This window comes from Panulirus ornatus, chromosome 73 (genome assembly GCF_036320965.1).
Source record: "Panulirus ornatus isolate Po-2019 chromosome 73, ASM3632096v1, whole genome shotgun sequence".
In the NCBI taxonomy this organism is placed as follows: domain Eukaryota; kingdom Metazoa; phylum Arthropoda; class Malacostraca; order Decapoda; family Palinuridae; genus Panulirus; species Panulirus ornatus.
In genome coordinates, this window is record NC_092296.1 from 12,302,402 (window position 1) to 12,327,088 (window position 24,687).

General features: G+C 42.0%; 1 protein-coding gene across 1 annotated transcript in view; it reads left to right on the plus strand.

Annotated features, from left to right (window-relative positions):
* LOC139748173 (uncharacterized) overlaps positions 1 to 24,687 on the plus strand; it is a 154,191-nt gene that overhangs the window by 39,889 nt on the left and 89,615 nt on the right. The window contains exon 2 of the mRNA XM_071660933.1: positions 20,245 to 20,311. Within this exon, the coding sequence (XP_071517034.1) occupies positions 20,245 to 20,311 (67 nt within the window). The remainder of the gene's footprint in view (positions 1 to 20,244; positions 20,312 to 24,687) is intronic.

Sequence of the window (24,687 nt, forward strand, 5' to 3'; positions counted from 1 at the left end):
ATCTTCCTAACGCGGGAGACAGCGACAAAGCAAAATTAGAAAGAAAATGAAAAAAGAAATATATATATATATATATATATATATATATATATATATATATATATATATATATATATATATATATATAGGTTCGGTAAAACGCTATCAGCTGGCTATGAGGTATATATATATATATATATATATATATATATATATATATATATATATATATATATATATATATTTATTTTATTTATTTTGCTTTGTTGCTGTCTCCCGTGTTAGCGAGGTAGCGCAAGGAAACAGACGAAAGAATGGCCCAACCCACCCACATACACATGTATATACATACACGTCCACACACGCAAATATACATACCTATACATATCAATGTACACATATATACACACACAGACATATACATATATACACATGTACATAATTCATACTGTCTGCCTTTATTTGTTCCCATCGCCACCCCGCCACACATGGAATAACAACCCCCTCCCCCCTCATGTGTGCGAGGTAGCGCTAGGAAAAGACTCCAAAGGCCACATTCGTTCACACTCAGTCTCTAGCTGCCATGTAATAATGCACTGAAACCACAGCTCCCTTTCCACATCCAGGCCCCACACAACTTTCCATGGTTTATCCCAGACACTTCACATGCCCTGGTTCAATCCATTGACAGCACGTCGACCCCGGTATACCACATCGTTCCAATTCACTCTATTCCTTGCACGCCTTTCACCCTCCTGCATGTTCAGGCCCCGATCACTCAAAATCTTTTTCACTCCAACTTTCCACCTCCAATTTGGTCTCCCACTTCTCCTCGTTCCCTCTGCCTCTGACACACATATCCTCTTTGTCAATCTTTCCTCACTCATTCTCTCCATGTGACCAAACCATTTCAAAACACCCTCTTCTGCTCTCTCAACCACACTCTTTTTATTTCCACACATCTCTCTTACCCTTACATTACTTACTCGATCAAACCACCTCACACCACATATTGTCCTCAAACATCTCATTTCCAGCACATCCACCCTCCTGCGCACAACTCTATCCATAGCCCATGCCTTGCAACCATACAACATTGTTGGAACCACTATTCCTTCAAACATACCCATTTTTGCTTTCCGAGATAATGATCTCGACTTCCAAACACTCTTCAAGGCTCCCAGAATTTTCGCCCCCTCCCCCACCCTATGATTCACTTCCGCTTCCATGGTTCCATTCGCTGCCAGATCCACTCCCAGATATCTATAATACTTTACTTCCTCCAGTTTTTCTCCATTGAAACTTACCTCCCAATAGACTTGACCTTCAACCCTACTGTACCTAATAACCTTGCTCTTATTCACATTTACTCTTAACTTTCTTCTTTCACACACTTTACCAAACTCAGTCACCAGCTTCTGCAGTTTCTTACATGAATCAGCCACCAGCGCTGTATCATCAGCGAACAACAACTGACTCACTTCCCAAGCTCTCTCATCCACAACAGACTGCATACTTGCCCCTCTTTCCAAAACTCTTGCATTCACCTCCCTAACAACCCCATCCATAAACAAATTAAACAACCATGGAGACATCACACACCCCTGCCGCAAACCTACATTCACTGAGAACCAATCACTTTCCTCTCTTCCTACACGTACACATGCCTTACATCCTCGATAAAAACTTTTCACTGCTTCTAACAACTTGCCTCCCACACCATATATTCTTAAAACCTTCCACAGAGCATCTCTATCAACTCTATCATATGCCTTCTCTAGATCCATAAATGCTACATACAAATCCATTTGTTTTTCTAAGTATTTCTCACATACATTCTTCAAAGCAAACACCTGATCCACACATCCTCTACCACGTCTGAAACCACACTGCTCTTCCCCAATCTGATGCTCTGTACATGCCTTCACCCTCTCAATCAATACCCTCCCATATAATTTACCAGGAATACTCAACAAACTTATACCTCTGTAATTTGAGCACTCACTCTTATACCCTTTGCCTTTGTACAGTGGCACTATGCAAGCATTTCACCAATCCTCATGCACCTCACCATGAATCATACATACATTAAATAACCTTATATAGTCAATATAGTCAATATAGTCACCCCCTTTTTTAATAAATTCCACTGCAATACCATCCAAACCGGCTGCCTTGCCGGCTTTCATCTTCCGCAAGGCTTTTAGTACCTCTTCTCTATTTACCAAATCATTTTCCCTAACACTCACACTTTGCACACCACCTCGACCAAAACACCCTATATCTGCCACTCTATCATCAGACACATTCAACAAACCTTCAAAATACTCACTCCATCTCCTTCTCACATCACCACTACTTGTTATCACCTGCCCATTAGCCCCCTTCACTGAAGTTCCCATTTGCTCCCTTGTCTTACGCACTTTATTTACCTCCTTCCAAGACATCTTTTTATTCTCCCTGAAATTTAATGATACTCTCTCACCCCAACTCTCATTTGCCCTCTTTTTCACCTCTTGCACCTTTCTCTTCACCTCCTGTCTCTTTCTTTTATGCCTCTCCCACTCATTTGCATTTTTTCCCTGCAAAATTGTCCAAATGCCTCTCTCTTCTCTTTCACTAATAATCTTTCTTCTTCATCCCACCACTCACTACCTTTACTAATCAACCCACCTCCCACGCTTCTCATGCCACAAGCATCTTTTGTGCAAGCCATCATTGCTTCCCTATATACATCCCATTCCTCCCCCACTCCCCTTACCTCCTTTGTTCTCACCTTTTTCCATTCTGTACTCAGTCTCTCGTGGTACTTCCTCACACAAGTCTCCTTCCCAAGCTCACTTACTCTCACCACTGTCTTCACCCCAACATTCTCTCTTCTTTTCTGAAAACCCCCACAAATCTTCACCTTCGCCTCCACAAGATAATGATCAGACATCCCTCCAGTTGCACCTCTCAGCACATTAACATCCAAAAGTCTCTCTTTCGTGCGTCTATCAATTAACACGTAGTCCAATAACGCTCTCTGGCCATCTCTCCTACTTACATACGTATACTTATGTATATCTCGCTTTTTAAACCAGGTATTCCCAATCACCAGTCCTTTTTCAGCACATAAATCTACAAGCTCTTCACCATTTCCATTTACAACACTGAACACTCCATGTATACCAATTATTCCCTCAACTGCCACATTACTCACCTTTGCATTTAAATCACCCATCACTATAACCCGGTCTTGTGCATCAAAACCACTAACACACTCATTCAGCTGCTCCCAAAACACTTGCATCTCATGATCTTTCTTCTCATGCCCAGGTGCATATGCATCAATAATCACCCATCTCTCTCCATCTACTTTCAGTTTTACCCATATCAATCTAAAATTCACTTTCTTACACTCTATCACATACTCCCACAACTCCTGATTCAGGAGTAGTGCTACTCCTTCCCTTGCTCTTGTCCTCTCACTAACCCCTAACTTTACTCCCAAGACATTCCCAAACCACTCTTCCCCTTTACCCTTGAGCTTTGTTTCACTCAGAGCCAAAACATCCAGGTTCCTTTCCTCAAACATACTACCTATCTCTCCTTTTTTCTCATCTTGGTTACATCCACACACATTTAGACACCCCAATCTGAGCCTTGGAGGAGGGTGAGCACTCCTCGCGTGACTCCTCCTTCTGTTTCCCCTTTTAGAAAGTTAAAATACAAGGAGGGGAGGGTTTCTGGCCCCCCGCTCCCGTCCCCTTTAGTCGCCTTCTACGACACGTGAGGAATGCGTGGGAAGTATTCTTTCTCCCCATCCCCAGGGATAAATTAACTTATATATATATATATATATATTTTTTTTTTATACTAATCGCCATTTCCCACATCAGCAAGGTAGCGCCAAGAACAGAGGATGAGGACTGGGCCCTTGAGGGAACATCCCCACCCGGCCCCCTTCTCTGCTTCCTCCTTTGGAAAAAAAAAGAGAGGGGAGGATTTCCAGCCTCCCGCTCCCTCCCCTTTTAGTCGCCTTCTACGACACGCAGGGGATACGTGGGAAGTATTCTTTCTCCCCTATCCCCAGGGATACATATATATATGTATAAATATATATATATATATAGATATTTATTTATTTATTTATTTATTATACTTTGTCGCTGTCTTCGCGTTTGCGAGGTAGCGCAAGGAAACAGACGAAAGAAATGGCCCAACCCCCCCCCATACACATGTATATACATACCTCCACACACGCAAATATACATACCTACACAGCTTTCCATGGTTTACCCCAGACGCTTCACATGCCTTGATTCAATCCACTGACAGCACGTCAACCCCGGTATACCACATCGCTCCAATTCACTCTATTCCTTGCCCTCCTTTCACCCTCCTGCATGTTCAGGCCCCGATCACACAAAATCTTTTTCACTCCATCTTTCCACCTCCAATTTGGTCTCCCTCTTCTCCTCGTTCCCTCCACCTCCGACACATATATCCTCTTGGTCAATCTTTCCTCACTCATTCTCTCCATGTGCCCAAACCACTTCAAAACACCCTCTTCTGCTCTCTCAACCACGCTCTTTTTATTTCCACACATCTCTCTTACCCTTACGTTACTTACTCGATCAAACCACCTCACACCACACATTGTCCTCAAACATCTCATTTCCAGCACATCCATCCTCCTGCGCACAACTCTATCCATAGCCCACGCCTCGCAACCATACAACATTGTTGGAACCACTATTCCTTCAAACATACCCATTTTTGCTTTCCGAGATAATGTTCTCGACTTCCACACATTCTTCAAGGCCCCCAGAATTTTCGCCCCCTCCCCCACCCTATGATCCACTTCCGCTTCCATGGTTCCATCCGCTGCCAGATCCACTCCCAGATATCTAAAACACTTCACTTCCTCCAGTTTTTCTCCATTCAAACTCACCTCCCAATTGACTTGACCCTCAACCCTACTGTACCGAATAACCTTGCTCTTATTCACATTTACTCTTAACTTTCTTCTTTCACACACTTTACCAAACTCAGTCACCAGCTTCTGCAGTTTCTCACATGAATCAGCCACCAGCGCTGTATCATCAGCGAACAACAGCTGACTCACTTCCCAAGCTCTCTCATCCCCAACAGACTTCATACTTGCCCCTCTTTCCAAAACTCTTGCATTCACCTCCCTAACAACCCCATCCATAAACAAATTAAACAACCATGGAGACATCACACACCCCTGCCGCAAACCTACATTCACTGAGAACCAATCACTTTCCTCTCTTCCTACACGTACACATGCCTTACATCCTCGATAAAAACTTTTCACTGCTTCTAACAACTTTCCTCCCACACCATATATTCTTAATACCTTCCACAGAGCATCTCTATCAACTCTATCATATGCCTTCTCCAGATCCATAAATGCTACATACAAATCCATTTGCTTTTCTAAGTATTTCTCACATACATTCTTCAAAGCAAACACCTGATCCACACATCCTCTACCACGTCTGAAACCACACTGCTCTTCCCCAATCTGATGCTCTGTACATGCCTTCACCCTCTCAATCAATACCCTCCCATATAATTTACCAGGAATACTCAACAAACTTATACCTCTGTAATTTGAGCACTCACTCTTATCCCCTTTGCCTTTGTACAATGGCACTATGCACGCATTCCGCCAATCCTCAGGCACCTCACCATGAGTCATACATACATTAAATAACCTTACCAACCAATCAACAATACAGTCACCCCCTTTTTTAATAAATTCCACTGCAATACCATCCAAACCTGCTGCCTTGCCGGCTTTCATCTTCCGCAAAGCTTTTACTACCTCTTCTCTGTTTACCAAATCATTTTCCCTAACCCTCTCACTTTGCACACCACCTCGACCAAAACTCCCTATATCTGCCACTCTATCATCAAACACATTCAACAAACCTTCAAAATACTCACTCCATCTCCTTCTCACATCACCACTACTTGTTATCACCTCCCCATTTGCGCCCTTCACTGAAGTTCCCATTTGCTCCCTTGTCTTACGCACTTTATTTACCTCCTTCCAGAACATCTTTTTATTCTCCCTAAATTTTAATGATACTCTCTCACCCCAACTCTCATTTGCCCTTTTTTTCACCTCTCGCACCTTTCTCTTGACCTCCTGTCTCTTTCTTTTATACATCTCCTACTCAATTGCATTTTTTCCCTGCAAAAATCGTCCAAATGCCTCTCTCTTCTCTTTCACTAATACTCTTACTTCTTCATCCCACCACTCACTACCCTTTCTAATCAACCCATCTCCCACTCTTCTCATGCCACAAGCATCTTTTGCGCAATCCATCACTGATTCCCTTAATACATCCCATTCCTCCCCCACTCCCCTTACTTCCATTGTTCTCACCTTTTTCCATTCTGTACTAGGTCTCTCCTGGTACTTCCTCACACAAGTCTCCTTCCCAAGCTCACTTACTCTCACCACCCTCTTCACCCCAACATTCACTCTTCTTTTCTGAAAACCCATACAAATCTTCACCTTAGCCTCCACAAGATAATGATCAGACATCCCTCCAGTTGCACCTCTCAGCACATTAACATCCAAAAGTCTCTCTTTCGCGTGCCTGTCAATTAACACGTAATCCAATAACGCTCTCTGGCCATCTCTCCTACTTACATAAGTATACTTATGTATATCTCGCTTTTTAAACCAGGTATTCCCAATCATCAGTCCTTTTTCAGCACATAAATCTACAAGCTCTTCACCATTTCCATTTACAACACTGAACACCCCATGTATACCAATTATTCCCTCAACTGCCACATTACTCACCTTTGCATTCAAATCACCCATCACTATAACCCGGTCTCGTGCATCAAAACCACTAACACACTCATTCAGCTGCTCCCAAAACACTTGCCTCTCATGATCTTTCTTCTCATGCCCAGGTGTATATGCACCAATAATCACCCATCTCTCTCCATCAACTTTCAGTTTTACCCATATTAATTGAGAATTTACTTTCTTACATTCTATCACATACTCCCACAACTCCTGTTTCAGGAGTATTGCTACTCCTTCCCTTGCTCTTGTCTTCTCACTAACCCCTGACTTTACTCCCAAGACCTTCCCAAACCACTCTTCCCCTTTACCCTTGAGCTTCGTTTCACTCAGAGCCAAAACATCCAGGTTCCTTTCCTCAAACATACTACCTATCTCTCCTTTTTTCACATCTTGGTTACATCCACACACATTTAGGCACCCCAATCTGAGCCTTCGCGGAGGATGAGCACTCCCCGCGTGACTCCTTCTTCTGTTTCCCATTTTATATATATATATATATATATATATATATATATATATATATATATATATATATATATATATATATATATAAAGGACTGATGATTGGGAATACCTGGTTTAAAAAGCGAGATATACATAAGTATACTTATGTAAGTAGGAGAGATGGCCAGAGAGCGTTATTGGATTACGTGTTAATTGACAGGCGTGCGAAAGAGAGACTTTTGGATGTTAATGTGCTGATAGGTGCAACTGGAGGGATGTCTGATCATTATCTTGTGGAGGCTAAGGTGAAGATTTGTATGGGTTTTCAGAAAAGAAGAGTGAATGTTGGGGTGAAGAGGGTGGTGAGAGTAAGTGAGCTTGAGAAGGAGACCTGTGTGAGGAAGTACCAGGAGAGACTGAGTACAGAATGGAAAAAGGTGAGAACAATGGAAGTAAGGGGAGTGGGGGAGGAATGGGATGTATTTAGGGAATCAGTGATGGATTGCGCAAAAGATGCTTGTGGCATGAGAAGAGTGGGAGGTGGGTTGATTAGAAAGGGTAGTGAGTGGTGGGATGAAGAAGTAAGAGTATTAGTGAAAGAGAAGAGAGAGGCATTTGGACGATTTTTGCAGGGAAAAAATGCAATTGAGTGGGAGATGTATAAAAGAAAGAGACAGGAGGTCAAGAGAAAGGTGCAAGAGGTGAAAAAAAGGGCAAATGAGAGTTGGGGTGAGAGAGTATCATTAAATTTTAGGGAGAATAAAAAGATGTTCTGGAAGGAGGTAAATAAAGTGCGTAAGACAAGGGAGCAAATGGGAACTTCGGTGAAGGGCGCAAGTGGGGAGTTGATAACAAGTAGTGGTGATGTGAGAAGGAGATGGAGTGAGTATTTTGAAGGTTTGTTGAATGTGTTTGATGATAGAGTGGCAGATATAGGGTGTTTTGGTCGAGGTGGTGTGCAAAGTGAGAGGGTTAGGGAAAATGATTTGGTAAACAGAGAAGAGGTACTAAAAGCTTTGCGGAAGATGAAAGCCGGCAAGGCAGCAATTTGGATGGTATTGCAGTGGAATTTATTAAAAAAGGGGGTGACTGTATTGTTGACTGGTTGGTAAGGTTATTTAATGTATGTATGACTCATGGTGAGGTGCCTGAGGATTGGCGGAATGCGTGCATAGTGCCATTGTACAAAGGCAAAGGGTATAAGAGTGAGTGCTCAAATTACAGAGGTATAAGTTTGTTGAGTATTCCTGGTAAATTATATGGGAGGGTATTGATTGAGAGGGTGAAGGCATGTACAGAGCATCAGATTGGGGAAGAGCAGTGTGGTTTCAGAAGTGGTAGAGGATGTGTGGATCAGGTGTTTGCTTTGAAGAATGTATGTGAGAAATACTTAGAAAAGCAAATGGATTTGTATGTAGCATTTATGGATCTGGAGAAGGCATATGATAGAGTTGATAGAGATGCTCTGTGGAAGGTATTAAGAATATATGGTGTGGGAGGAAAGTTGTTTGAAGCAGTGAAAAGTTTTTATCGAGGATGTAAGGCATGTGTACGTGTAGGAAGAGAGGAAAGTGATTGGTTCTCAGTGAATGTAGGTTTGCGCTAGGGGTGTGTGATGTCTCCATGGTTGTTTAATTTGTTTATGGATGGGGTTGTTAGGGAGGTAAATGCAAGAGTTTTGGAAAGAGGGGCAAGTATGAAGTCTGTTGGGGATGAGAGAGCTTGGGAAGTGAGTCAGTTGTTGTTCGCTGATGATACAGCGCTGGTGGCTGATTCATGTGAGAAACTGCAGAAGCTGGTGACTGAGTTTGGTAAAGTGTGTGGAAGAAGAAAGTTAAGAGTAAATGTGAATAAGAGCAAGGTTATTAGGTACAGTAGGGTTGAGGGTCAAGTCAATTGGGAGGTGAGTTTGAATGGAGAAAAACTGGAGGAAGTGAAGTGTTTTAGATATCTGGGAGTGGATCTGGCAGCGGATGGAACCATGGAAGCGGAAGTGGATCATAGGGTGGGGGAGGGGGCGAAAATTCTGGGAGCCTTGAAGAATGTGTGGAAGTCGAGAACATTATCTCGGAAAGCAAAAATGGGTATGTTTGAAGGAATAGTGGTTCCAACAATGTTGTATGGTTGCGAGGCGTGGGCTATGGATAGAGTTGTGCGCGGAGGATGGATGTGCTGGAAATGAGATGTTTGAGGACAATGTGTGGTGTGAGGTGGTTTGATCGAGTGAGTAACGTAAGGGTAAGAGAGATGTGTGGAAATAAAAAGAGCGTGGTTGAGAGAGCAGAAGAGGGTGTTTTGAAGTGGTTTGGGCACATGGAGAGAATGAGTGAGGAAAGATTGACCAAGAGGATATATGTGTCGGAGGTGGAGGGAACGAGGAGAAGAGGGAGACCAAATTGGAGGTGGAAAGATGGAGTGAAAAAGATTTTGTGTGATCGGGGCCTGAACATGCAGGAGGGTGAAAGGAGGGCAAGGAATAGAGTGAATTGGAGCGATGTGGTATACCGGGGTTGACGTGCTGTCAGTGGATTGAATCAAGGCATGTGAAGCGTCTGGGGTAAACCATGGAAAGCTGTGTAGGTATGTATATTTGCGTGTGTGGACGTATGTATATACATGTGTATGGGGGGGGTTGGGCCATTTCTTTCGTCTGTTTCCTTGCGCTACCTCGCAAACGCGGGAGACAGCGACAAAGTATAATAAAAAAAAAAAATATATATATATATATATATATATATATATATATATATATATATATATATATATATATATATATATATATATATATGTGTATATATATATATATATATATATATATATATATATATATATATATATATATATATATATATATTTTTTTTTTTTTTATTATACTTTGTCGCTGTCTCCCGCGTTTGCGAGGTAGCGCAAGGAAACAGACGAAAGAAATGGCCCAACCCCCCCCCCATACACATGTATATACATACGTCCACACACGCAAATATACATACCTACACAGCTTTCCATGTTTTACCCCAGACGCTTCACATGCCTTGATTCAATCCACTGACAGCACGTCAACCCCGGTATACCACATCGCTCCAATTCACTCTATTCCTTGCCCTCCTTTCACCCACCTGCATGTTCAGGCCCCGATCACACAAAATCTTTTTCACTCCATCTTTCCACCTCCAATTTGGTCTCCCTCTTCTCCTCGTTCCCTCCACCTCCGACACATATATCCTCTTGGTCAATCTTTCCTCACTCATTCTCTCCATGTGCCCAAACCACTTCAAAACACCCTCTTCTGCTCTCTCAACCACGCTCTTTTTATTTCCACACATCTCTCTTACCCTTACGTTACTTACTCGATCAAACCACCTCACACCACACATTGTCCTCAAACATCTCATTTCCAGCACATCCATCCTCCTGCGCACAACTCTATCCATAGCCCACGCCTCGCAACCATACAACATTGTTGGAACCACTATTCCTTCAAACATACCCATTTTTGCTTTCCGAGATAATGTTCTCGACTTCCACACATTCTTCAAGGCCCCCAGAATTTTCGCCCCCTCCCCCACCCTATGATCCACTTCCGCTTCCATGGTTCCATCCGCTGCCAGATCCACTCCCAGATATCTAAAACACTTCACTTCCTCCAGTTTTTCTCCATTCAAACTCACCTCCCAATTGACTTGACCCTCAACCCTACTGTACCTAATAACCTTGCTCTTATTCACATTTACTCTTAACTTTCTTCTTCCACACACTTTACCAAACTCAGTCACCAGCTTCTGCAGTTTCTCACATGAATCAGCCACCAGCGCTGTATCATCAGCGAACAACAACTGACTCACTTCCCAAGCTCTCTCATCCCCAACAGACTTCATACTTGCCCCTCTTTCCAAAACTCTTGCATTTACCTCCCTATCAACCCCATCCATAAACAAATTAAACAACCATGGAGACATCACACACCCCTGCCGCAAACCTACATTCACTGAGAACCAATCACTTTCCTCTCTTCCTACACGTACACATGCCTTACATCCTCGATAAAAACTTTTCACTGCTTCTAACAACTTTCCTCCCACACCATATATTCTTAATACCTTCCACAGAGCATCTCTATCAACTCTATCATATGCCTTCTCCAGATCCATAAATGCTACATACAAATCCATTTGCTTTTCTAAGTATTTCTCACATACATTCTTCAAAGCAAACACCTGATCCACACATCCTCTACCACTTCTGAAACCACACTGCTCTTCCCCAATCTGATGCTCTGTACATGCCTTCACCCTCTCAATCAATACCCTCCCATATAATTTACCAGGAATACTCAACAAACTTATACCTCTGTAATTTGAGCACTCACTCTTATCCCCTTTGCCTTTGTACAATGGCACTATGCACGCATTCCGCCAATCCTCAGGCACCTCACCATGAGTCATACATACATTAAATAACCTTACCAACCAGTCAACAATACAGTCACCCCCTTTTTTAATAAATTCCACTGCAATACCATCCAAACCTGCTGCCTTGCCGGCTTTCATCTTCCGCAAAGCTTTCACTACCTCTTCTCTGTTTACCAAATCATTTTCCCTAACCCTCTCACTTTGCACACCACCTCGACCAAAACACCCTATATCTGCCACTCTATCATCAAACACATTCAACAAACCTTCAAAATACTCACTCCATCTCCTTCTCACATCACCACTACTTGTTATCACCTCCCCATTTGCGCCCTTCACTGAAGTTCCCATTTGCTCCCTTGTCTTACGCACTTTATTTACCTCCTTCCAGAACATCTTTTTATTCTCCCTAAAATTTAATGATACTCTCTCACCCCAACTCTCATTTGCCCTTTTTTTCACCTCTTGCACCTTTCTCTTGACCTCCTGTCTCTTTCTTTTATACATCTCCCACTCAATTGCATTTTTTCCCTGCAAAAATCGTCCAAATGCCTCTCTCTTCTCTTTCACTAATACTCTTACTTCTTCATCCCACCACTCACTACCCTTTCTAATCAACCCACCTCCCACTCTTCTCATGCCACAAGCATCTTTTGCGCAATCCATCACTGATTCCATAAATACATCCCATTCCTCCCCCACTCCCCTTACTTCCATTGTTCTCACCTTTTTCCATTCTGTACTCAGTCTCTCCTGGTACTTCCTCACACAGGTCTCCTTCCCAAGCTCACTTACTCTCACCACCCTCTTCACCCCAACATTCACTCTTCTTTTCTGAAAACCCATACAAATCTTCACCTTAGCCTCCACAAGATAATGATCAGACATCCCTCCAGTTGCACCTCTCAGCACATTAACATCCAAAAGTCTCTCTTTCGCACGCCTGTCAATTAACACGTAATCCAATAACGCTCTCTGGCCATCTCTCCTACTTACATAAGTATACTTATGTATATCTCGCTTTTTAAACCAGGTATTCCCAATCATCAGTCCTTTTTCAGCACATAAATCTACAAGCTCTTCACCATTTCCATTTACAACACTGAACACCCCATGTATACCAATTATTCCCTCAACTGCCACATTACTCACCTTTGCATTCAAATCACCCATCACTATAACCCGGTCTCGTGCATCAAAACCACTAACACACTCATTCAGCTGCTCCCAAAACACTTGCCTCTCATGATCTTTCTTCTCATGCCCAGGTGCATATGCACCAATAATCACCCACCTCTCTCCATCAACTTTCAGTTTTACCCATATTAATCGAGAATTTACTTTCTTACATTCTATCACATACTCCCACAACTCCTGTTTCAGGAGTATTGCTACTCCTTCCCTTGCTCTTGTCCTCTCACTAACCCCTGACTTTACTCCCCAGACATTCCCAAACCACTCTTCCCCTTTACCCTTGAGCTTCGTTTCACTCAGAGCCAAAACATCCAGGTTCCTTTCCTCAAACATACTACCTATCTCTCCTTTTTTCACATCTTGGTTACATCCACACACATTTAGGCACCCCACTCTGAGCCTTCGAGGAGGATGAGCACTCCCCGCGTGACTCCTTCTTCTGTTTCCCATTTTAGAAAGTTAATACAAGGAGGGGAGGATTTCTGGCACCCTGCTCCCGTCCCCTCTAGTCGCTTTCTACAGCACGCGAGGAATACGTGGGAAGTATTCTTTCACCCCTATCCCCAGGGATAATATACATATATATATACATATACACATACACACACATACACATACATACGCACATATACACACACACACACATACATATATATACATATGAAAAATGTAAGAAACAATTTAGAAAACTGAAACTTCTAGCTTGAAATGAATGAAAAAATGAATGTCACATAATGGTTCAACCTCTGGCTATGGAAAAAGGAAATGTATGATTTATTTACACAAACGTCAATAGCAGTTCTCATCAATTTAACCACTGTATCAATAAGCTTCAATGTCTAAGCTACATTTTTCTCCAATTTCACTATTTTCTTGTCAAAACACCATGTATGAAAAACTATCACTCCAGTAACACAACTATAATCATTTACTTCCCCTTTAAAAAAAAGTTCTGGGGAAGTCTGTCTCGATACACTGCGGGAAACTCTACCACCTGGCGGGGTTTGTGTTGCAATGGTTCCCGATTCACAAACGTAGTAGTATCACTGGTGGGCCAAGGTAGTTCCGTTTGCGAAGAGGCGCTTTATATGATGTCTTGACACACAATGATCTTAACAAGGTGATGATAGAGGTCCAGTGGAAGTGTTGGTCAGCGATGGGCAATTTCCTTGCCATGCTGAAGGACACAGTTCCCGTCACGGCGATTCTCTTCCACCGTGTGTGATGTCTCCATGGTTGTTTAATTTGTTTATGGATGGGGTTGTTAGGGAGGTAAATGCAAGAGTCCTGGAAAGAGGGGCAAGTATGAAGTCTGTTGGGGATGAGAGAGCTTGGGAAGTGAGTCAGTTGTTGTTCGCTGATGATACAGCGCTGGTGGCTGATTCATGTGAGAAACTGCAGAAGCTGGTGACTGAGTTTGGTAAAGTGTGTGGAAGAAGAAAGTTAAGAGTGAATGTGAATAAGAGCAAGGTTATTAGGTACAGTAGGGGTGAGGGTCAAGTCAATTGGGAGGTGAGTTTGAATGGAGAAAAACTGGAGGAAGTGAAGTGTTTTAGATATCTGGGAGTGGATCTGTCAGCGGATGGAACCATGGAAGCGGAAGTGGATCATAGGGTGGGGGAGGGGGCGAAAATTTTGGGAGCCTTGAAAAATGTGTGGAAGTCGAGAACATTATCTCGGAAAGCAAAAATGGGTATGTTTGAAGGAATAGTGGTACCAACAATGTTGTATGGTTGCGAGGCGTGGGCTATGGATAGAGATGTGCGCAGGAGGATGGATGTGCTGGAAATGAGATGTTTGAGGAAAATGTGTGGTGTGAGGTGGTTTGATCGAGTAAGTAACGTAAGGGTAAGAGAGATGTGTGGAAATAAAAAGAGCGTGGTTGAGAGAGCAGAAGAGGGTGTTTTGAAATGGTTTGGGCACATGGAGAGAATGAGTGAGGAAAGATTGACCAAGAGGATATATGTGTCGGAGGTGGAGGGAACGAGGAGAAGAGGGAGACCAAATTGGAGGTGGAAAGATGGAGTGAAAAAGATTTTGTGTGATCGGGGCCTGAACATGCAGGAGGGTGAAAGGAGGGCAAGGAATAGAGTGAATTGGAGCGATGTGGTATACAGGGGTTGACGTGCTGTCAGTGGATTGAATCAAGGCATGTGAAGCGTCTGGGGTAAACCATGGAAAGCTGTGTAGGTATGTATATTTGCGTGTGTGGACGTGTGTATGTACATGTGTATGGGGGGGGGGTTGGGCCATTTCTTTCGTCTGTTTCCTTGCGCTACCTCGCAAACGCGGGAGACAGCGACAAAGTATAAAAAAAAAAAAAAAAAAAAAAAAAAATATATATATATATATATATATATATATATATATATATATATATATATATATATATATATATATATATATATATATATTTCGTACTTGATCACCATTTCCCATGTTAGTGAGGTAGCACCAGGAAACATACGAAGAATGGCCCATCCACTCATATACACACATCTCCCAGTGCACACCCACAGATTTCCAAGCTGGCGATTTTTGGGGGGTTGCAAGACGTTATTCTTGATTCGTATTCAGCATTCATAAAAGTATATATGCTTTTTGCCATCATCTCGCTCCATGTGCAAGAAGTATGTGGGAAAGAGGCCACGGTCCATTCCCTTCCTGTCCCTGGATATGCGACACTTGATATATGTATATATATACTTTTTTTTTTTTTGCTTTGTCGCTGTCTCCCGCGTTTGCGAGGTAGCGCAAGGAAACAAACGAAAGAAATGGCCCAACCCACCCCCATACACATGTATATACATACGTCCACACACTCAAATATACATACCTACACAGCTTTCCATGGTTTACCCCAGACGCTTCACATGCCCTGATTCAATCTATTGACAGCACGTCAACCCCGGTATACCACATCGATCCAGTTCACTCTATTCCTTGCCCTCCTTTCACCCTCATGGATGTTCAGGCCTCGATCACACAAAATCTATTTCACTCCATCTTTCCACCTCCAATTTGGTCTCCCACTTCTCCTCGTTCCCTCCACCTCCGACACATATATGCCTCTTGGTCAATCTTTCCTCACTCATTCTCTCCATGTGCCCAAACCATTTCAAAACACCCTCTTCTGCTCTCTCAACCACGCTCTTTTTATTTCCACACATCTCTCTTACCCTTACGTTGCTTACTCGATCAAACCACCTCACACCACACATTGTCCTCAAACATCTCATTTCCAGCACATCCATCCTCCTGCGCACAACTCTATCCATAGCCCACGCCTCGCAACCATACAACATTGTTGGAACCACTATTCCTTCAAACATACCCATTTTTGCTTTCCGAGATAATGTTCTCGACTTCCACACATTCTTCAAAGCACCCAGGATTTTCGCACCCTCCCCCACCCTCAACAGTATGAAGTCTGTTGGGGATAAGAGAGCTTGGTAAGTGAGTCAGTTGTTGTTCGCTGATGATACAGCGCTGGTGGCTGATTCATGTGAGAAACTGCAGAAGCTGGTGACTGAGTTTGGTAAAGTGTGTGAAAGAAGAAAGTTAAGAGTAAATGTGAATAAGAGCAAGGTAATTAGGTACAGTAGGGTTGAGGGTCAAGTCAATTGGGAGGTAAGTTTGAATGGAGAAAAACTGGAGGAAGTAAAGTGTTTTAGATATCTGGGATTGGATCTGGCAGTGGATGGAACCATGGAAGCGGAAATGGATCATATATATATATATATATATATATATATATATATATATATATATATATATATATATATATGTATATATTTATACGTGTGTGTGTGTTTTTGTGTGTGTGTGTGTATTTGTGTAGATAAGGCATTTGTCGTCTGTTTCTTCCCGCTGCCTCACTGATGCGGGAAACAGCAATCAAGTATGATAGATAGTTAAATTTAAATGCACAGGTGAGTGATATGGGAGTTGATTGTATGACTGTTGGGCATCGGTTATTCTGCATTATGCATGAAAATGTTGAGCTTGTGGAGTTGCATGCTAGAAAATGGACCAGTGACTGGAAATTTTTGGTTAAAATAAGAAAGATACACAGGTATACTTATGTGAGAAGGACAGATGGTCAACAGGCATTATTTGATTACACATAAATTGATAGTAGGATGTCTGATCAATGTGTTGTGGAGGTGAGGGTGAAGATTTGTAGAGGTTTTAAAAACAGAGGAAACAATGTTGGTGAGAAGAGAGCAATGAGAGTAAATGAGCTTAGAAAAAAAGGCTTCTGTGAAGAAATACATGGAGAGATTGAGTGTAGAATGGCAAAGTGTGCAAGTAAGGGATGTGGGTGAGGAATGGTAGGTATTTAGGGAAGTGGTGCTGGCATGCTACATGCAAATGATGAATGTGAAAGATGGGAGGTGAGCACATTAGAAAGGGTAGCCAGTGATAGGGTTAAGAATTAAAGTTGCTAGTGAAAGAGAAAAGAAATGTGTTTGGGCGGTAATTTCAAGTTAGGAGTGCAAATGATCGGGGGATGTATAAGCGAAAGCAGCAGGAAATCAAGAGGAAGGTGCAAGGGTTGAAAAAGAGGGCAAGTGAGAGCTGGGTTGAGTGAGTATCAGTAAACTTTAGGGAGAGTAAGATGTTTAGGAAGAAAGTTAATGTGTAAAATATATATAGCCTTTCTTCATCTGTTCCTGGGTCTACCTTGTCAATGCAGGAAATGATGATGCAGACCATTCCATGATTTACCCTGGGTGCATCACATGCCCTGGTTCAGTCCACTGACAGCACATCAACCCCATTGTACCACACCATTCCAGTTAACTCCATCCCTTATATGCCTTTCACCCTCATACATTTTGGGGCCTCTGATCACTCAGTCTTTTTTACTTCATCCTTCCATCTCCAATTTGGTCTCATTTTCCTTATTCCCTCTATATTTGACCCATATATTCTCTTTGTCAACCTTCCTCACTCTTCATAGACCTGTCGCTCCCTTACCCTTTCATTGCATACCCAATCAGACCCTCCTCACACCACATGTCCTCGGACATTTCATTTCCAATACACCCACCCTCCTCTGTACTATCTAATCTGTTGACCATGCCCTGCATCCAGACATTAATGTTCGTACTACTTTACCATCAAACACCCATTTTTACCCTCCCAGATGACAATCTCTTTCTACACATTCTTTAGTGCTCTCAGAATCTTTGCCCCTTTCCCCACCCTATGTCTCATTTCCACTTCCATGGTTCCATTCACTGCCATGCCCACTCCCAGATATCTAAAACACTTCTTTCTCTAATTTTTCTCCCGTGTTTCCATTTGCTGTCATGTCCACTCCTAGATATCTAAAACATTTCACTTCCTCAAATTTTTCTCCATTCAAAATCAAACCCCCAACTACATGTCCCTTAAGTCTTCTAGACCTAATAACCTTGTTTTCATTCACATGTACTCTCAACTTTCTCCTTTTGCACACCACCCCCAAAGTCAGTCATCAACTTCTACAATTTTACACTTGAATCTTCCACCAGTGCTGGATCATCATTGAACAACTGACTTACTTCCCAGGGCCTTTCTACCCCTAGAAACTGCATATCCATCTCTCCCTCCAAGACATTTGTATTTACCTCCCTCACCATCCCATTAAGCAACCTTGGTATCATCGTACACTTGCTATAGACCAACCTTCACTTGGAGCTGTTCAATCTCTTCTGTTTCTGCTCTTGTGCATGCCTTACACCCTTGATAAATACTTCTCACTGCTTCTAGTAACTTTCCTCCAAAACTGTATATACTTTAGACTTTCCACAAGACATTTGTATGAAGACATGCTTTCTCCAGAACAATAAATGCAAATACAAATTCATCTATTTCTTTAAGTATTGCTCACACACACATTCTTTGCAAACACCTGATCCACACATCCTCTGCCACTTCAGAAACCACACTGTTCCTCCCCAATTTGATGTTCTGTACATGCCCTCACACTCTCAGTCACTACATTTCCATACAACTTACCAGATATACTCAACGAACCTTTACCTCTGTAGTTTGAACACTTACCATTATCCCCTTACCTTTATACAATAGCACTATACATGCATTCCACCAATCCTCAAGCATTGCACTGTGATCCATACTTACAACTGAGAATCCTAACTAGCTAATCAACAACACAGACACCCCCTTTCTTAATAAATTCAACTACAGCACCAGCCATTCCAACTGCCTTGCCACATTTCATCCATCATAAGGTTTTCACTATCTCTCCTCTCTTCACCAAACTAATCTCCATGACTCTCTCTCTTCACATACCACCTCGACCCAAACACCCTGCATCTGCCACTTATCATCAGACTCATTAAATAGTCTTTCAGTGCACTCACTCCATCTTTCTACTTCATCTCTATTTGTTACTTGCCTTTTTACCCCTTTCACCGATGTTCCTTTTTGTTCTCTTATATTTTTTTGCACATTACGTAAATCATTCCAAAAAATCTTATTCTCCTTAAAGTTTACAATACTCTCTCATCCCAACTTTCTCATCTTCCCTCTTTTTCAAGCCCTACACCTTCTTCACTCCTACTTCTGTTTCTTATACATTTCCCAATCTTTTACACTCCTTCCCTGTAATTACAGCCTAAAAGCCTCTCAACAAGTAAGATACAGAGCTTTAAATCTTCAAGAATATCATGGAACATAACAAAGTAAATCAGATAAAGATATGTAAGAGTCCAACCAGGAATGGATATTCAACATACTGGTAGTGAGAACAACGGAAACGTAAATAGATACTAGACGTGGTCAAAATCAGCCCCATATGAACCAAGAATAGTTGATTATGGAATGCAGGTGGCAGCTGAGAAGAAGAATCTTATTCATCAAGCAAGATTTATTGAGTGCTTTGTCCTAGCCATGCCATTATGGCTAAATTTCCATGTGTCACAATTGTTTTTGCAGGCTTGGTATTATTGAGAACTTATGATTATGACTGGAATGTTTGTTATTAGAAATCACAGAAGATAGAGTTAAAACTGTCATTATTTAGAGCTTCAAGATTTTAGTTACTTGATGATATGTTACAAATCAAACATGGAATCTACGTCATCATTTGAATATAAGATCATGTGTAATGGTAGAAAGAATGAGAGTTTTCAATGAAATTTATTGGACTTGATGCATGATAGAATTCAGTTCAGATTGAATGACAGAAATACAGGGATTCTCTGTTTGAGAAGGAAGTGATCATACATTGTGCAGATATTTATTAATCAGCCTGAAAGGGCTGGAGAGGCCACATATCCATATAGTGAGAAGAGGTGTTTATTATTTATATTGATTATGATATTTTACATACTTGATTATAATAGCTTTTATTTTTGAAAGGCTGCTGGATGAGAAAAGAGAGTATAAGGAGCCAAAACCCTATCACAACCCTTACCACTGGCAGATGGTAAGTATCAGTGAGCTGGTGCATCATGTCCACCACACAGTTTTCATTTGTTTTAATTTTTAGAGATGGAAGGATAATGTGTAAAAGATTTTGAGTGATCAGGGCCTGAACATACAGGAAGGTGAGAGGCATGCAAGGAAAACAGTGAATTGGAATGATGTGGTATACTGGAGTCAGTGTGCTGTCAATAGACTGAACTACGGCCTGTCAAATGTCTGGTGTAAACCATGAAGAGGTCTGTGGGGCCTGGAAGTGAATAGGGAGCTGTGGTTTTGGTACATTACACATAACAGCTAGAGAATGAGTGTCTAAGAATGTGGCCATATTTGTGTTTTTCTGTTCCTTCCTTGCTGAAGCAGGGAGTAGCAATGCTGTTTCCTGTGGGGCGGGGTAGCGCCACGAATGGATGAAGGCAAGCTAGTATGAATATGTACATGTGTATATATGTATATGTCTGTGTATGTATATGTATCTGTATGTTGATTATTTTTTTATTATTATACTCTGTCGCTGACCCCTGCATTAGCGAGGTAGCGCAGGGAAACAGACGAAGGAATGGACCAACCCACCCATACAAATATATATACATACACGCCCACACACACATATATGCATACCTATACATTTCAATGTATGCATACATACACATACACAGACATATACATATATACACTTGTTCCTATGAGTCCACGGGGAAAATGAAAATTGTGATCCTTTCCAATATACACTTGTACATAACTTTTACATACTCATACTTTCTGTCTTCATTCATTTCTGACGCTACCCCACCACACCCTCCTGTATGTTCAGGCCCCAATCGCTCAAAATCTTTTTCACTCAGTCCTTCCACCTCCAACTTGGTCTCCCACTTCTTGTTCCCTCCACCTCTGACACATATATCCTCTTTGTCAATCTTTTCTCACTCATTCTCTCCATGTGACCATACCATTTCAATACATCCTCTTCTGCTTTCTCAACCACACTCTTTTTATTACCACACATCTCTCTTACCCTTTGATTATTTACTCAATCAAACCACCTTGCACCACATATTGTCCTCAGACATCTCATTTCCAACATATCCATCCTCCTTCGCACATTCCTATCTATAGCCCATGCCTCGCAACCATATAACATTGTTGGAACCACTGTTCCTTCAAAAATACCCATTTTTGTTCTCCGAGATGACTTTCTCGCATTTCACACATTCTTCAATGCTCCCAGAACCTTCGCCCCCTCACCCACCCTGTGACTCACGTCTGCTTCCATGGTTCCATCCACTGCAAAAATCCTCTCCCAGATATCTAAAACACTTCACTTCCTCCAGTTTTTCTCCATTCAAACTTAACTCTCAATTGATTTGTCCCTCAACCCTACTGAACCTAATAACTTTGCTCTTATTCACATTTACTCTCAGCTTTGTTCTTCTGCACACTTTGCCAAACTAAGTCACCATCTTGTGCAGTTTCCCACCTGAATCAGCCACCAGCACTGTATCATCAGTGAACAACAACTGACTACCTTCCCTTGCCCTCTCATTCACAACAGACTGCAAACTTGCCCTTCTCTCCAAAATTCTTGCATTCATCTACCTAACAACCCCATCCATAAACAAATTAAACAACCATGAAGACATTACGCACCCCTGTTACAAACCTACATTCATTGGGAACCAATCTCTTTCCTCTCTTCCTACACGTAGACATGCATTACATCCTCTTTAAAGACTTCACTTCTTCTAGCAACATGCCTCCCACACCATATATTCTTAATACCTTCCACAGCGCATCTCTATCAAGTCTATCATATACCTTCTCCAGATCCATAAATGCTACATACAAATCTATTTGCTTTACTAAGTATTTCTCAAATACATTCTTCAAAGCAAACACCTGATCCACACATCCTCTACCACTTCTGAAACCACACTGCTCTTCCCCAGTCTGATGCTCTGTACATGCCTTCACCCTCTCAATCAATACCCTCCCATATGATTACCCAGGAATACTCAACAAACTTATACCTCTGTAATTTGAGCACTCACTTTTATCCCCTTTGCCTTTGTACAATGGCATTATGCATGCATTTGGCCAATCCTCAGGCACCTCACCATGAGTCACACATACTTAAATAACCTTACCAACCAGTCAACAACACAGTCACCTCCTTTTTTGATAAATTCCACTGCAATAACATCCGAACCCACTGCCTTGCCGGCTTTCATCTTATGCAAAGCTTTAACTACCTCTTCTCTGTTTACCAAATTATTCTCTCTTACCCTCTCACTTTGAACACCACCTCGACCAAAACACCCCATATCTGCCACTCTATCATCAAACACATTCAACAAACCTTCAAAATACTCATTCCATCTCCTTCTCAAATCACCACTACTTGTTATCACCTCTCCATTAGCCCCCTTCGCTGATGTTCCCATTTGTTTCCTTGTCTTACGCTCTTTATTTACCTCCCTCCAAAACATATTTTTATTCTCCCTAAAATTTAATGATACTCTCTCACCCCAACTCTCATTTGCCCTCTTTTTCACCTCTTGCACCTTTCTCTTGATCTCCTGCCTCTTTCTTTTATACTTCCCCACTCATTTGCATTATTTCCCGGCAAAAATCCAAATGCCTCTCTCTTCTCTTTCACCAATAATGTTATTTTTCATCTCACCACTCACTGACCTTTCTAATCTGCCCACCTCCCACGCTTCTCATGCCACAAGCATCTATTATGCAAGCCATCACTGCTTCCCTAAATACATCCCATTCCTCCCCACTCCCCTTACGTCTTTTATTTTCACGTTTTTCCATTCTGTACTCAGTCTCTCCTGGTATTTCCTCACACAAGTCTCCTTCGCAAGCTCACTTACTCTCACCACTCTCTTGACCCCAACATTCTCTCGTCTCTTCTGAAAACCTCTACAAATCTTCACCTTCGCCTCCACAAGATAATGATCAGACATCCCTCCAGTTGCACCTCTCAGCCATTGACATCCAAAAGTCTCTCTTTCACGCGCCTATCAATTAACATGTAACCTAATAACGCTCTCTAACCATCTCTCCTACTTACATACGTATACTTATGTATATCTCTGTTTTTAAACTAAGTATTCCCAATCACCAGTCCTTTTTCAGCACATAAATCTACAAGCTCTTCACCATTACCATTTACACTGAACATCCGATGTACACCAATTATTCCCTCAACTGCCATATTACTCACCTTTGCATTCAAATCATCCATCACTATAACCCGGTCTCGTGCATCAAAACTACCAACGCACTCGCTCAGCTGCTCCCAAAACACTTGCCTCGCATGATCTTTCTTCTCATGCCCAGGTGCATATGCACCAATAATCACCCATCTCTCTTCATCCACTTTCAGTTTTACCCATATCAATCTAGAGTTTACTTTCTTACACTCTGTCACATACTCCCACCACTCCTGTTTCAGGAGTAGTGCTACTCCTTCCCTTGCTCTTGTCCTCAATAGGTATGTATATGTGCTGTGTGGGTGTTTATGGATATACATGTGTATGTGGGTGAGTTGAGTCATTGTTTCATCTGTTTCCTTACGTTACATCTCTGACACAGGAGACAGTGACTAAGTATATTGAAAAGTAAAAAAAAAGATGCTGTGGAAGGTGGTAAATAAATGTGTGTAAGACAAGAGAACAAATGAGAACATTGGTGAAGGGGACTAATGGGGAGGTAATAACAAGTAGTGGTTAAGTGAGAAGGAGATGGAGTGAGTATTTTGAACGTTTGTTGAATGTGTTTGATGATACAGTGGCAGATATAGGGTGTTTTGGTCGAGATGGTGTTCAAAATGAGAGGATCACGGAGAATGGTTTGGTAAACAGAGAAGAGGTAGTGAAACCTTTGTGGAAGATGAATACCGGTAAGGCGGTGGGTTTGGATGGTGTTGCACTGGAATTTATAAAAGAAGGCGATGACTGTGTTGTGAAGTGCCTGAGGATTGGGAGAATACATGCGTAGTGCCATTGTACAAAGGCAAAGTGGATAAAGGTGAATGTTGAAATTACAGAGGTATAAGTTTGTTGTAAGGCATGTAAGGCATGTGTACGTGTAGGAAGAGAGGAAAGTGCTTGGTTCTCAGTGAATGTAGGTTTGCAGCAGGGGTGTGTGATGTCTCCATGGTTGTTTAATTTGTTTATGGATGGGGTTGTTAGGGAGGTGAATGCAAGAGTTTTGGAAAGAGGGGCAAGTATGAAGTCTGTTAGGGATGAGAGAGCTTGGGAAGTGAGTCAGTTGTTGTTCGCTGATGATACAGCGCTGGTGGCTGATTCATGTGAGAAACTGCAGAAGCTGATGACTGAGTTTGGTAAAGTGTGTGAAAGAAGAAAGTTA